Raw genomic sequence first — 12,968 nt, forward strand, 5'->3', positions numbered from 1 at the left:
ACAGGATTAAATTTCATTGCCAGGCACACCGTTTTATGGTCAGATATTCCATCAAAAATGCTGACAATTGGATCGCAAGAGAGAGTTTTTGAATTGGTGAGGAACAAATCTAAAGTTGATGAACATCCGCTCTGAACTCGTGTTGGCAGCTTGACCAACTGTGACAGATCGTGAAGCAGGACGATATCAACAAGGTGTTCGGCCGTTGGTGAAAGTGCCTCAGGAAATTCATCTGACCAGTTCACATCTGGGACATTAAAGTCGCCGACCAACAAAACGTAACTCGAATGATTCCTGTGCCCACACAAAAACTTGTTTATGCTTTCAAAGAAATTGCTTCCAGCGGTTGGAGGGCGATAAAAGGCTCTAATGATTAAACGCGAATTGTGCAAGTTGGCCTTCAAGATAACGCATTCAATTCCTGCAATATCAGGCAACCGAGACACAGTTAGTGACTCATCGAAAATTATTGCAACACATTGCCGTAGCCAGTAGGTGTAATCTCGAAATCGGCAATGTCCTGATGTAACCATGTCTCGGTGATAACTGTGAAGTGTGGTTTGTGTGCAAAAATGAGACTTTCAAGGTCGGGCCTTTTGTTAACTATGCTTCTAGCATTTATATTAAGGCAACATAATGTTGTGAGATTCGCAAGTCATGGCGTCTGGTCGTGAGGGGTGCTTCCCTGAAGGCACGTACTCTTTGCATTTTGGAACAGTCCCATTGAAACACATCGTTGCCAATTTTAATTCTGTTATAGACTAGTTTTACTTTGCCACCCTCTTTTCTAATGTCAGCTGTGCTATCCCAAAGTTTCTTCCTAATTGACCTAGTGGTAGCAGAAAAGTCTTCCGATATAGATATGCTCTTTCCCTTTAGCTTGAAGCTGTTTCTCAATGCGTTTGCTTTTTTCTCGGTAGTCAATTAGCTTCAGTATTATTGGTCGTGGTTTGTTCAATCTTTTCCTGCCAAACCTATGTATTCGCTCAACCGAAGATACCTGAACACTGAGCGTGTTCACAAAATAAGTCAGTAACCACAGTATCTGTCAGGGTTGCCGTTGTTTCTTATGTACACTCGGGGATGCCAAAAAGAATAAGATTATTTCTGCGGCTTCTGTCTTCCATATCCGCTAATTTTCTCTCCACATCTTGTATAGCTTTCTCTAGGCAACAAACCTTCGCCCCCAATTCCTTCGCTATTGCCACAGATACCTCGGCCTCCTTTAGTTTAGCTTCGATGTTGTTGAATCTTTGATGAATGCTCTTTTGACCATCAATAAGCTGTTTTAGCAACTGTTCCGTAATGGGGCCTGGGTTGGGTTCGATGTCACCGCACAACATGAGCAATGAAATGAAAATTTTTTGCACATACAAGCAAAGGCATAAAACACTATGGGGGCACGTCAGCTGGACTAAGCAACGATTACTTGTTTTAGTCGTAGAACAAGTGTTACTGACCTGCGTAAAAAGCAGCAGTGAGTTTTTAGCATGATCCGGACGTAAGGCCAGCTGACGTGCCCACTGAAGTGATCCCTTAGCGGCGAGCTTCTTATAAAGGCAGGCGCTGAAGAACATGAAGGCGGTGGCATCCACGTGAGCCGATATCCAGGCGTATCAGGTGCGCGAGCGCTGTCAATGGCGGCGCGAAGAAACGGCCATGAAGAATCTTTGTCAACAGTGGTTGCTCCCGTTGTCTTTAGGAGCAAAATCTGCGTAAAAAGCAGCAGCGGGTTTAGCATGATCTGGACGGGAGGCCAGCTGACGTGCCCACTGAAGTGATCCCTTGGCGGCGAGCTTCTTATAAAGGCAGGCGCCGAAGAACATGAAGGCGGTGGCATCCACGTGAGCCGATATCCGGGCGTATCAGCTGCGCAAGCGCTGTCGATGGCGGCGCGAAGAAACGGCCATGAAGAATCCTTGTTAACAGCGGTTGCTCTCGTTGTCTTTAGGAGCAAAATTTGTGTAAAAAGCAGCAGCAGGTTTAGCATGATCCGGACAGGAGGCCAGCTGACGTGCCCAATGTTATTGGAGTAGTATGTGGACTAATGTGAAATCGCTTATTAATTGTGGTGCCCATAAATGTAGGCTCATAAAGGCTTCACTCCAGCCGCAAAATTAATGAAGTGGTGCTATTGGTGCCGATGCCACCTTTGTGGTGGCCCAGTTGGCCTGAGCACAAGGTTACGGCTTTGATTCTCAGCCATGTTTCATAGAGGTAGGATACGAAAGCACTTGTGCACTTTGATTTAGAGGCATGTTAACTGAGGCTCTAGAACACTTTGAATATGGTAAACAAACTTGCTGAGTCGCTAGACAATAGTGGCATGAACATCTGAGCTGAAGATGATTCGTGTACATAAAGCTGGGAGCCTATAGGTAATTATGCACTATGGCTACTTGTCCTTTCCTTCAACTTTTCAAGTACTCCACCACTTGTTTTACTTACTCTTAAGCTGAAATAAACATACTGGCTGCTGGCCAAATTTCTTTTTAAACATCAGAATTAAGCAGTTCCTCCGGCAGAAGCAAAAGCATAGAGATCTCATCTCTGATGGGGCTGCGGTGCCCTCTGGAGGCAGAGAATGATATTATTACTGCGCTGATACTATGACAGAGTTTGGGCAGCGTGACATTACTCTAGAGAAATCTGGTGCTGCACTCTTTCAGCCACCATAGGAAACATGGGTAACACATGAATTGGTCTATGATTTGTCACGGATTCATTGTGACAGCACATTGCAGCTTTTTCTTATTGTTCATTGTGGGACAATTTTTCTCACAATGTTTCTTTAGAGCAGTTAAGTATTTCATTTTTACAAATAATTTCATTACAGAATGTTACCTCCACCGCCTAAATCTAGACAATGTTCAGTAAGCAACACTGACCATTCTTACCAGTTCTAAAAAAAAATTATTATTCCTAACAGTTGCTCTTGCTTGAAATGTTCTGATAACCATAAAATTCTACAAATTACTGGCTAAATGATGCTAATTATTACTGTACAATGATTAGAATACAGAAAAATCTGCTTCAGAAGTCCAATATACATATAATAAGTTCACAACTGAGTTCGAAGCCAGATAGACATATTTAACACAAATCCATGTAGTACTTACCATGATTCCCATGTTTGTTAAAGTGCCACTCAAGAAATCTGCACAGACGCTGGCGCCAGCTTTGCCTCTAGCGTATTGATTTCTCTTAGAGACTCTACAGACTAGACATATGATTGCGACACATGATTTTAAGGGCAGCCGATACACAAATGCAACATGTTGGTGGGCGTCATTCCCATGGGCACAGTGCACAGCTTTGAATGCAGTTCAAACAACAAAAAGGTGGGTAATGCCACAAAAGAGTCGCAGCAGCAGTATTTGATTCCCAACAATTGAATCCATACAAGGCACATTCAGAAACGTTTCATTCGAAAATGTTTTTCGAATGAACGACGCCCTTTAATACCAGACAGTATCCTCACTTTTAAAAAGGTGTCAAGATTAATTCAGAGCATGTGCTCGCTACTGGGAAAACTGGCAGTCAGGTTGGATTTGAAACATGTGAAATGTATGAAACACGATTAGGGGATGGTGCCTAGCATTAGCTCGCGTAACACTTGGTGAAGGAGGAATAAAAATGGACACAGGAAAGTAACCTATCTTGTGCATAAAAAACACCATCGCTGTCATCCACAACCCGCCAAGCTGGCTCAAGGGCTATGGCATTCAGCAGCTGAGCATAAGGTTGCAAATTCGTTTCCTTGCTCTAGCAGCCACATTCAGATGGGAGTAGAATGCAAAAGAAAAGCTCGTCTACTTCCTTGGATTTAGGTGCACGTTAAAGAACACAGGTGGCATAAAGCTGACAAAGCATGAGCATTTAGAATCATTGCATATTAATAAGTTTGCTGTTATGATGAACCTGAACAGAGAAAGGAGGCATAAATGTGTGACCCTTGAAACAAAAAAGCCTGCAAAATATTGTTTCAGTAATGTCTTCTAGTGGTATGTTTGTCAACATCTCTATAGCAAAGCAAGCTTACATTTGTTGTGTAAATGAATAGAATGAAAGGCAATCGGGGTGTATGGTCAGATGGGAACAAAAATAGTAAACCATAAAGCATTTTGAACATTACTAGTGACCTGAAAAATCACAGGACATTTGACATTTTTGGTGTTAACAGTTTAATAGCTGCTGTAAATGTGTGGTTCACTGTCTTCTGACCTTTCTTTTTTTTTTCTCTCTCTCTCATTTTTTCTCTTTTAATCAGCTCAGCATGCCAACTGAGCATCTCACGGACAATATCAGGACTCTACTAGTTCATATTGATGGATTCAAGCCAAAAGGAACTGATCCAGGTAATAATCTTGTTGTCTTTCAACACTGACACACTGACTGTGTTAAATATAGTTTCCAAGCATTTCATAAGCAGCATTGCGCATGGAACCAAAAATAATAACTATGGAGTTCATTCTCAGCTGTACATTTGACAGAGTTTTACATAAGGAATACTCTAGGTTAAGCTTAGGCAATGTGAAAACAGTTCAAAAGACAAAACATTCTATTTTTGTTTTATACCCGTGTTGGTGACACATTTTTCTTGTTATCAGAGGAGCCAGTTGAACTTTGATGTATAAGCCACACATTCAGCCCGAAATTTAAATTTACAAGTTTAATTCATTCAAAAAAAAAATAATTGATGTTTAGTGGTTCAGAGAAAGTTCCAGAGCACTCCTACTAACTGACATGTTCAAAAGGTGTATGGGAGCAATTTTTCCTATATTTGCGCCATTGAAATATTTCGCCATTTTGGGTTGGGAGAAATATACGAGGTCTGTCCCAAAAGCTTTTGCAGTACGTTGTAAAAATTTCGTTTCTCAAACTTTCAGATACATTGATGTGGTCAACCTTCAGAATACTCCCCATTAGACGTAGTACATCTTTTCTTCCATTGCTGGATGTGCCCTTGGAAGTTCTCTTCTGTTAAGCACTTCAGCAGCAGTGTCATTTCCTCTTGAATTGCATCACATCCCCTAAATGCTGTCCCCACAGCACTAGTTTGCATTTGGAGAACAAAAAAAAAGTTGCAGGGAGGCTAAATCTGGCGAGTAGGGAAAGTGTTCTAGCAAAGTGATTGAACTGTGTGCCAAAACCTTGCACACTATCAATGCAGAGTGCACAGGTGTATTATCGTGGTGCAGAATCCACCAGCTTTCTTTCGACAAATTTGGTCGTATGTGGCACACATGATCTTTCATACTCTTCACGACCTCCACATAGAAAGCTGCATTGACAGATTGACCTTTAGGTACAAATCGGGGTGCACATTTCCATGGCAGTCAAAAAACATACCTAATCAATATGAATTTGATTTTTGCTTTGTTCTTCAGTGCTTTTTCTTTTTTTTGCACTCTTTGCTCTGTGACTTCAGCTCAATGTCGTATATTCGTAAATCCAAGTTTCGTCCCCGGTGACAACTCTTTGCAAGAACTCATTGCTGTTGTCTGAAGTTTTCCAATCAATGCAAGATTCTTTCCATCACAGCGTTTGCTCAGGAGTCAGCAGTTTTGGCATCTTTGTGCAAGCCTTCTTAATTTCCAAATTTTTATTCAAAATTTAGTGAGTGGATGACTTTCCCAAACCAAGTGTTTCTGATGTAATTTTAGTAGTCATTCAGTGGTCACAGAGCACAACAGAACGCACGCAATCAATGTTTTCATCTTTGCACAAAGTGGAGGCGCATCCTGATATTGAATCGTCCTTGGGGTCTTCACAGCCTTCCTAAAAACACTGAACCCAGAACACCGGTCTTTCCTTCAGGCCAGCCTTTCCATAGGCCTTTTGCAATATTTGATGAATTTCTGCACCATTCTTGGCCAATTTCACAAGAAATTTGATATTGATGATTTGTTCTGTCTGTTCATCTATCTACATCTTGACAAATAGTAAAACAAAAAGTCCATCTATAAAATTCTGCCTTGTCTTACAACAGTCCAGCTCATGCTAGAGGTAAGCCAGGTCCTTTTGAGAAGCGAGAGCAGGAGAGCGTGGCACCGCTAAACCCTCTCCCACTTTTTTGCCAACTCACTGCATGATATTTTGGGAAAGACCTCGTACCTCTAGAATCGCATCACGAGCACCAATTTTCCACCTTGTAGTTTGTATGCCTTAATGTTATAATCAAAATATAAAGCAAAAAATGAAGCATGTCACCTTGACAATGCTTTTAATGATCTGGGAGAAAGAAACATTATCATTTTCTTGGCATCTGCTTTGCGCTTGTTGTGCACGACATCTCAGCAGGCAACAGTTGGAAAACAAGCTCTGCGTGTGCCCGTATTAGTGGTATTGTGTTGCCTGCATTCTTAATTCTTGGTTGTCCTGGCATCTTTGCAAGTTTACACACGAAGATGCATGGCTTTTTTTGTTTTTTGACTCAACATTAACAGACGGGTCTTTTACTTTGTGTTCATTTAGTAACCTTCATGTGGGAGGGCTTTCAATACAAATAAAAATAATTGTACAGCCACACTGTGGCACAATCCACAAGGAGTACACCACCTTGTGGCAAAATCTTTTGTTTTCGGGCTGAAACAACAGCTCATGGCCAATTATGATTTGTGACAGTGAAATAAGTGCTGCTAGCAGTCAGTTATTGTTAATGGAATGTGGTTGAGTTTCCCAGTGTGGAGGCTATCATGAGTGAGCATGCTGAATAGCCAAAGATGGCCGTTTCCAAGCAGCTTCAGGTGGCAGAGCCAAGAGGTAGGTGCACCAGGTAGGCGCCACTCAAAAGTAATGGAATTTATTCCACCCACGGACCTGTGCGACCCTAGTGTGGCTGGCTGTGTACTTCTGTAGCCATGTCACCCTCAATGTGGTATCCTAGTTGCCAATATATAAACCTGCTATGTCAAGAGAGTTTGCTCTAGAAATAGTTGGTGCATGATATTCAGAATGGAAAACAGTACTGCGTCTTTCTCTCTTTATTGTACTTTGTTTTGTGCAGTTTTATGTTCTGAGTACCGCTATGTGTGGGGAGGGCATCACTGAGAGGGAGACTAACAAACAGCCACACAATGCTAAAAACTTGCTAAATGCTACGGTCATGGATGCAGGGCTTATCATCAATGCACGCACTATTTGATCCGAGCATACAGCAGTTATTGAAGCCGAATTCAGTCTATAATTGAGGCAGAAGCTCTTATTGAACACTGCTAGAGGACTATGTAGAAAATTTGGAACGAATGTATTGAATATTGTCTGAAATAGTGTTGCTTTTTGTGAAGTTGTCATTATGTCCTCAAATGCCTCATGACCCCGGAACACATCAGAAAGTTTTCATTTTATGAACAGTGTTGTTCCTGTAATGGGTTTCTATGCAGTCAACTCTCCCACTGTCGCAACGTTTTTCGCTTGGCTTCACTCGCTTATAACTTATGAAGTGGGATAATGCAGTCTCTGGAACAAATGAGTAATTCATTAATGATTTATTTGGCTAGCATGGCTCAGTTAAGAGGGTGACAGAAGCATAAAGAAAATGGGTCTCTAAGAAGTTGAGAAGGGAAATGGGTGGGAACTAGCTGTGTAGGTTTAAATTATTCACAGGATACCCGTCTCTTTTGCAAATTCGTAGAGGGCCTGGAGACGTTCTTGGGTCTCTACGTGTGAGCTGATCCATTTGTACAGTGGCGGTATTATCGCTGCATACTTCTAGTGGCTACTGCAGAATGCAGAGCTGGCCTCTAGTGCTTTGCAGGAGGGGCATTCAAGCTCTGGCACCAGACTTTGACATTTTCTTAGTTAATTTTCTTTCACTTGTGCACTTGCCAATGTGCAATAATAATATCTGGTGTAAGGGCAAAACTGGTGCAGGCTTTGTGAATTGATTTGGCATCTTCTCGGCAATCCTGAGGGCAGAGGATGGGCATTGCTGAGGATGCTGTTCTTCGTGTATACTTATGCAGCCCTAGTCGCATGGTGGCAGATGGAAGCCGTCGGCTCTTTCTGTAGTGATGTAGCGGTGAACTTCTGGCCATTTTAGAGGCTTGCTGCTTCACTAGTGACAGACTGCCATAAACTCCTCAATTATATTTTTCCCAACTGTGTGAGGTTCTAGGGGCCTTCCCATGCGTCATCCCCGGCTTGCACGAGCTTGGCCATTTGCCAAGCTGGATTTCTTGGAATCGCCACCGGCAGGAACATAGAAAGCATGACTAGCGCACCAGATCTACTTTGCAGTGCAAACTGCACTTCTCCCTCCTGGAGCCAAGTTACATGTGCAAGCGCATGTGATTGGGACACATCCACGTTAGCCTCTGACTGCCCTTTGGACACCCTCTCAACCCTGAGCTGTGAACCGCTGAGTGCTTCCTCACTGCAAGAAATTCTCCAAAGGCTTGCTATAAGTTGGATGTGGGGACCTTTACTCCCGTGACTTTTTGAGCTTGGTGAACCGCTACCCAGTTAGCCTAACGCAGTGGTCACATGTACTCATCAGTCTGGTCTTGCGAAAGCCTTTGCCCGTAAGCAGGCATATATAATACATATTATATCCTTCAGCTAGGTGCACACAAGGTTCTGCTAACCACAAGGTGCTGCCAGATGCAACGAGCAAGTACGGCTGCATCTCATTGGTGCCCGTTCCTTGCATCCACTGTTGCGAATAAACTCATCGTGGGACCCCATGTGCGGAAACAAAGGGAAAGCTAGGGTTTCCGCTGTCCAATTCCTCTGCTTCAATGGATGCCACACACCAATACCTCGTCATGGCTCTGTGGTTCCAGGTGTAAACTCATGCTAATCGCTTTCAGGCAGCACGCATGAAAGGGTGGAGCCAAGAAGCAGCCTCTTCTCCCATTATGCTGTCTTTCTGCAAGCACCCAATCAATAACATAACCAGTCCTCTCAGAACGTCAGAGAGAGCCTACGAGTCATAGAATGTATCATGTTGATTTCAATGTCAGGGTATGCTGTTGAAGTTAGCTGCAAACACGGTGTTTAAACCTGTATCAAAGTATATTCTAGGCAGCTTCTGCCAGACACCTATGTATACCAAGAAATCAAACTGCACATATCTTGAGTTTAACCCCTTATTGCATGGATTTCTAATTGTGAAAAATTTTGGACATATCTTTGTTCATGCCAGAATGCCCAAACAAACCTCATTTTTCGAAAGAAATGCATGGTTGTGTATTATGAGCGGAAATTGTCGTTTATTATATATTATACACCATGCACTTACGGGTATATCTTGTAGCTATACAGATATATATTTGAATTGGAGACCTGTAAAAAATATCATTTAAAAAGCTTAGAAAAGTTTGCTGTAATCAAAGGAGTATTTCTTGCAGCTTGATTTAGTTAAAAAGGTTCTTAAAAATGTGATGAAATTATGCAACCTCCATCCCTAGGTGCGGGAAGCTACCTGCCATCTCTGTTCGCCCAGTCAATGCACCCACCACAGATTACCACCAAAGTATGGCACACGGGCCACGCAGACAGCCATGCACAGTTACAGCTGGGCTAGAGGAGGAGATGCGCGCTCTCCTCCTCCTAGAGTGCACTTCGTCACATGACCTCCAACATTAAGCTCACATCAAGCCACATTCCTTCTCATTTCACCCTCGCCCACCTGCCCTTGCACCCACAGCATGGGATGTGCGGGGCGCAATCTTATTGCACTTGGACTTTATATAGAGCATCACTGCGATGTTGTTATTGTCAATATAACAAAGTATCTAACTTTTATAACTTGTTCATTAAACACCATGTATTTAGAACCTCAATATAATGAAGTGTGTTTACACACGATTTCAATATAACGAAATTTCATTGCCACCACAAAGGAATACCGAGACAATAAATGGAAACTTCCACGGAAGCAGATGGTCAAATGATTGAATTACAAGCGGCTGCTTGCGAACGCACCTCTCAAATCGCGTGCTGCGCAACAGGAGTGACCACCGAAGAAGAGCAGCGCCATGTTCCGTGTAAAGCTTAAGTGTGATAAGATGGGGGTAAGTTGGTGTGCACCTCGGCTGTGGCTGCGCATGGCTGTAAGCGCGGCTGAGCGCATACACAGCCACGCACTCTGCTTTAGAAGTAATCTGCTGCCTGTGCAAAGAGTGGCCGTGCTGAGACGGCATAAGCTGACTTCCCACGTGTTTAGTATTGGAGGTTACATTATCTCGAGTTGCGGAGAGCTGTTGAAGCGAGAGGCAGACAAAGCATTCGCTCCTTGCTGCCAGCATTTTTCACGATAGTGTCGTCCTAGTGCGGGCGACACTATGAGCCGCGGGGGTGGAGTGTACGCGAAATCGTGGCTGACTTCGCTTAATTCGTGCTGCCGATGTGAAGATATCGTCGACATGGCATGAAACCGTATCATTCATCGCCGACCCACAAATTCAGCAAAATCAATTGTTTTCCTCATTCAAATTTGCTTTTTTCGATTGCCCAATAATTTGGAAAATTTCGCGGACGCTTTCCATGTAAGAAAAATCGATCAGCGACTGTACTTACTTGCGTAAAAGTCTAATTTCAATATAACGAAGCAAATTGCCAATTTTACTGACTTCGTTATATTGAGGTTTAACTGTATTTGCTTCGTGGCAGCACCAGGCACTGCCTGGTGCTGCTGTGAAGCAAATGCATTATACAAACAGCATGTACTAGGTAAGTAGTGTGAATTGCTGTTTTTCATGTGTATTTTTCTTGAATTGATATAACCTTGTCTGAAGGTGTTGAAGTAGTATACTCAAGTTCTGAAACTTTCGTTCCTTGTAGGTACATTCATCACAAAAGTTGAACTGAAGTGTCCACCAACTACTGAGAAGTTTATGATTGCATGCAGCGAATTCTTGGATCATTATGCAGAGGAAGAGGAAGATGCTGAGGTCAAAGTGAATCAATAGACACACCAAACTCAAGCAGAACATCGTTTCTTGTAGCAATACATAATAAAATAAAGCAGTACAGGCTGTTCACAGTGGTCGAGTTTTCCTCAAGCCGGAAGAAAAAGACCCCACAGTGAGGTAAATTCAACTCTTGAATGTTGAAGGAATTTAGGTTGCAGCACTTACGCTGATTCTTTCATTCGCCATACCAAAGAGTTAATCCTGGTGGCAGTACTGTGCTTCATCCAATCAAAATGACAAAAAATCATTTGCAAGCTGATTGGAACATGTTTTCCTGGCCTTGGTTTAAATTTTTCTATCCATCTTCATGGTGGGCTGGCCAGCTATTTCCATTGGTCATTCAGGCTTTTTTCTGGTTTAACTAGAATCTGTTTGAGCTACTGAAGGGTCAAAGAAATGCGTCTGAATTTCCCACCAAATTGCCCTTTCATCCACATGAGGCAACTCTGTATGATGGTCTCCTTATCTGTTCGCAAATGTTCAGGGCTAATTATCTTGTCTGAGCATGTAATTCATAGCATTTTCTTTCCGTAGTAATGCAACGTCTTGTTTTCATTTCAGTCATGACACTCAAATAAAAGAGCAGACAGAAATGAGAAGCTTGATATTCTGGCAGGAATTTTGGTGAAATAGAGAACGCAAGCGGGTGTCCGAAATTAGCAAGCACAGCAAAAGATTGCCTTGCTCACACTTCCAGTTCCATATCACTTGTGCCTCATAGAGTTAGTTGATAGTAAGCTTTAGATGTTTGGATCTGGTATAGCCAGCAAAGCTGGTCAAATGACCTTACACTTGACTGCTTCAACTTCCAATCAGGTTTGTTGACTTCAGTCAGCCTTATCCCATAATGCTGAGGTGCTTTCAAGATACCTCACCAACTTTTAGCAGCCACCAGCAACCTCTCCTCAACCTTGTTATGTCAACTAAACCTTATTTTGTAGGTTTGAGGTCATGTACTGAATGCTGAACTATGTGTTCCCTGTTCATAAAGCATGTAAAAATGGTCCGATGCCTTTGATACACAAGCTTCAGAACCGTGGTACAGCAAATTTAACGCAATGCTTCATGAAAAAGTTTGTTCTCTATGTAGTAGATTTTGGCTGTGAAACATGCTATGTCCCATGCCACCTTATTGCTTAGGTAAAAGTTTCCTCATTTGTTCAGGAGGAGCACGTGTGCACCTAAGCAGATGCAGAAAGCTTTGACCTCAACCAACCTAAACTCGCATGCAATGTTGACCTCACTTAGAATTTCTAGCAGCTGCCAGCCCCACGTCCACCTCATTTTGTGAGGATAGGTCAAATTGAGATTCAGGTAACAACCTCGTGAGGCCCACCTTTATTAGCTGGCACTGATGAATGCAACCTGCCATACCTTTCATGGTGCAGTACACCTGCACTAATTTGAATCTGGTTAATTTGATCCCTGCTAGCACTTATATACAGAGGCAGGAATGCTGCACCAATTTGATATTCATGCAAATTGTTGCACCAAAAGCAGAAAACTGACAGAAATTGTGCCACGCTACGCCTGAACAGCTTTGGCTCCAGCGAAAGATTGCCAGTGCAGTGGAGGACGTTGCGTGGTTGGTCTCGGAGGTCTTAAGCAGAAATTACTCCAGGGCCAAAATTTCCAGGGCTGCACATTGCATTCTGAATGGAGCGCACCAGCTGCCACCATACATACAAATCGTGTGGACTCCGGGGCATGAGTCCTTACGCGGCAATCGGCAGGCACACGCCTACGCCCGAGCGCATGCACACCGGGAGCCGCGAGATGACTGCGCCGAGCAGTTCCAACCAGAGCCCATACCATTAACCTACACTCACATCCTACAACACTATCGCCTTTCACGAAGAACACTACCCCCACCTCATAATGCTCTGACACGAGAGGAAGCCGTAATATGGCGAAAACTCCAAACAAACACATATCCACATTTGAGTCTTTACCACGCCATACACTCTGTGCTGTATTCCCATAAATGTCCACACTGTGATCAATGTGCAACACTTTACCACATGGTATGGGCTTGCGCAAACACACCAC

At 43.0% G+C, this 12,968-nt stretch overlaps 1 protein-coding gene across 2 annotated transcripts in view; it reads left to right on the top strand.

Annotated features, from left to right (window-relative positions):
- The window catches only part of LOC119436482 (50S ribosomal protein L1-like), a 30,204-nt gene extending 19,214 nt beyond the window's left edge, over positions 1-10,990 (top strand). For both annotated transcript variants that reach the window (XM_037703339.2, XM_037703338.2), the window contains exons 9-10: positions 4,271-4,358; positions 10,789-10,990. In XM_037703339.2, coding sequence (XP_037559267.1) covers positions 4,271-4,358; positions 10,789-10,916 — 216 coding nt within the window. In that variant the 3' untranslated portion in view covers positions 10,917-10,990. The remainder of the gene's footprint in view (positions 1-4,270; positions 4,359-10,788) is intronic.
- The last annotated feature ends 1,978 nt before the right edge of the window (positions 10,991-12,968 follow it).

Source organism: Dermacentor silvarum, chromosome 1 (genome assembly GCF_013339745.2).
Source record: "Dermacentor silvarum isolate Dsil-2018 chromosome 1, BIME_Dsil_1.4, whole genome shotgun sequence".
In the NCBI taxonomy this organism is placed as follows: domain Eukaryota; kingdom Metazoa; phylum Arthropoda; class Arachnida; order Ixodida; family Ixodidae; genus Dermacentor; species Dermacentor silvarum.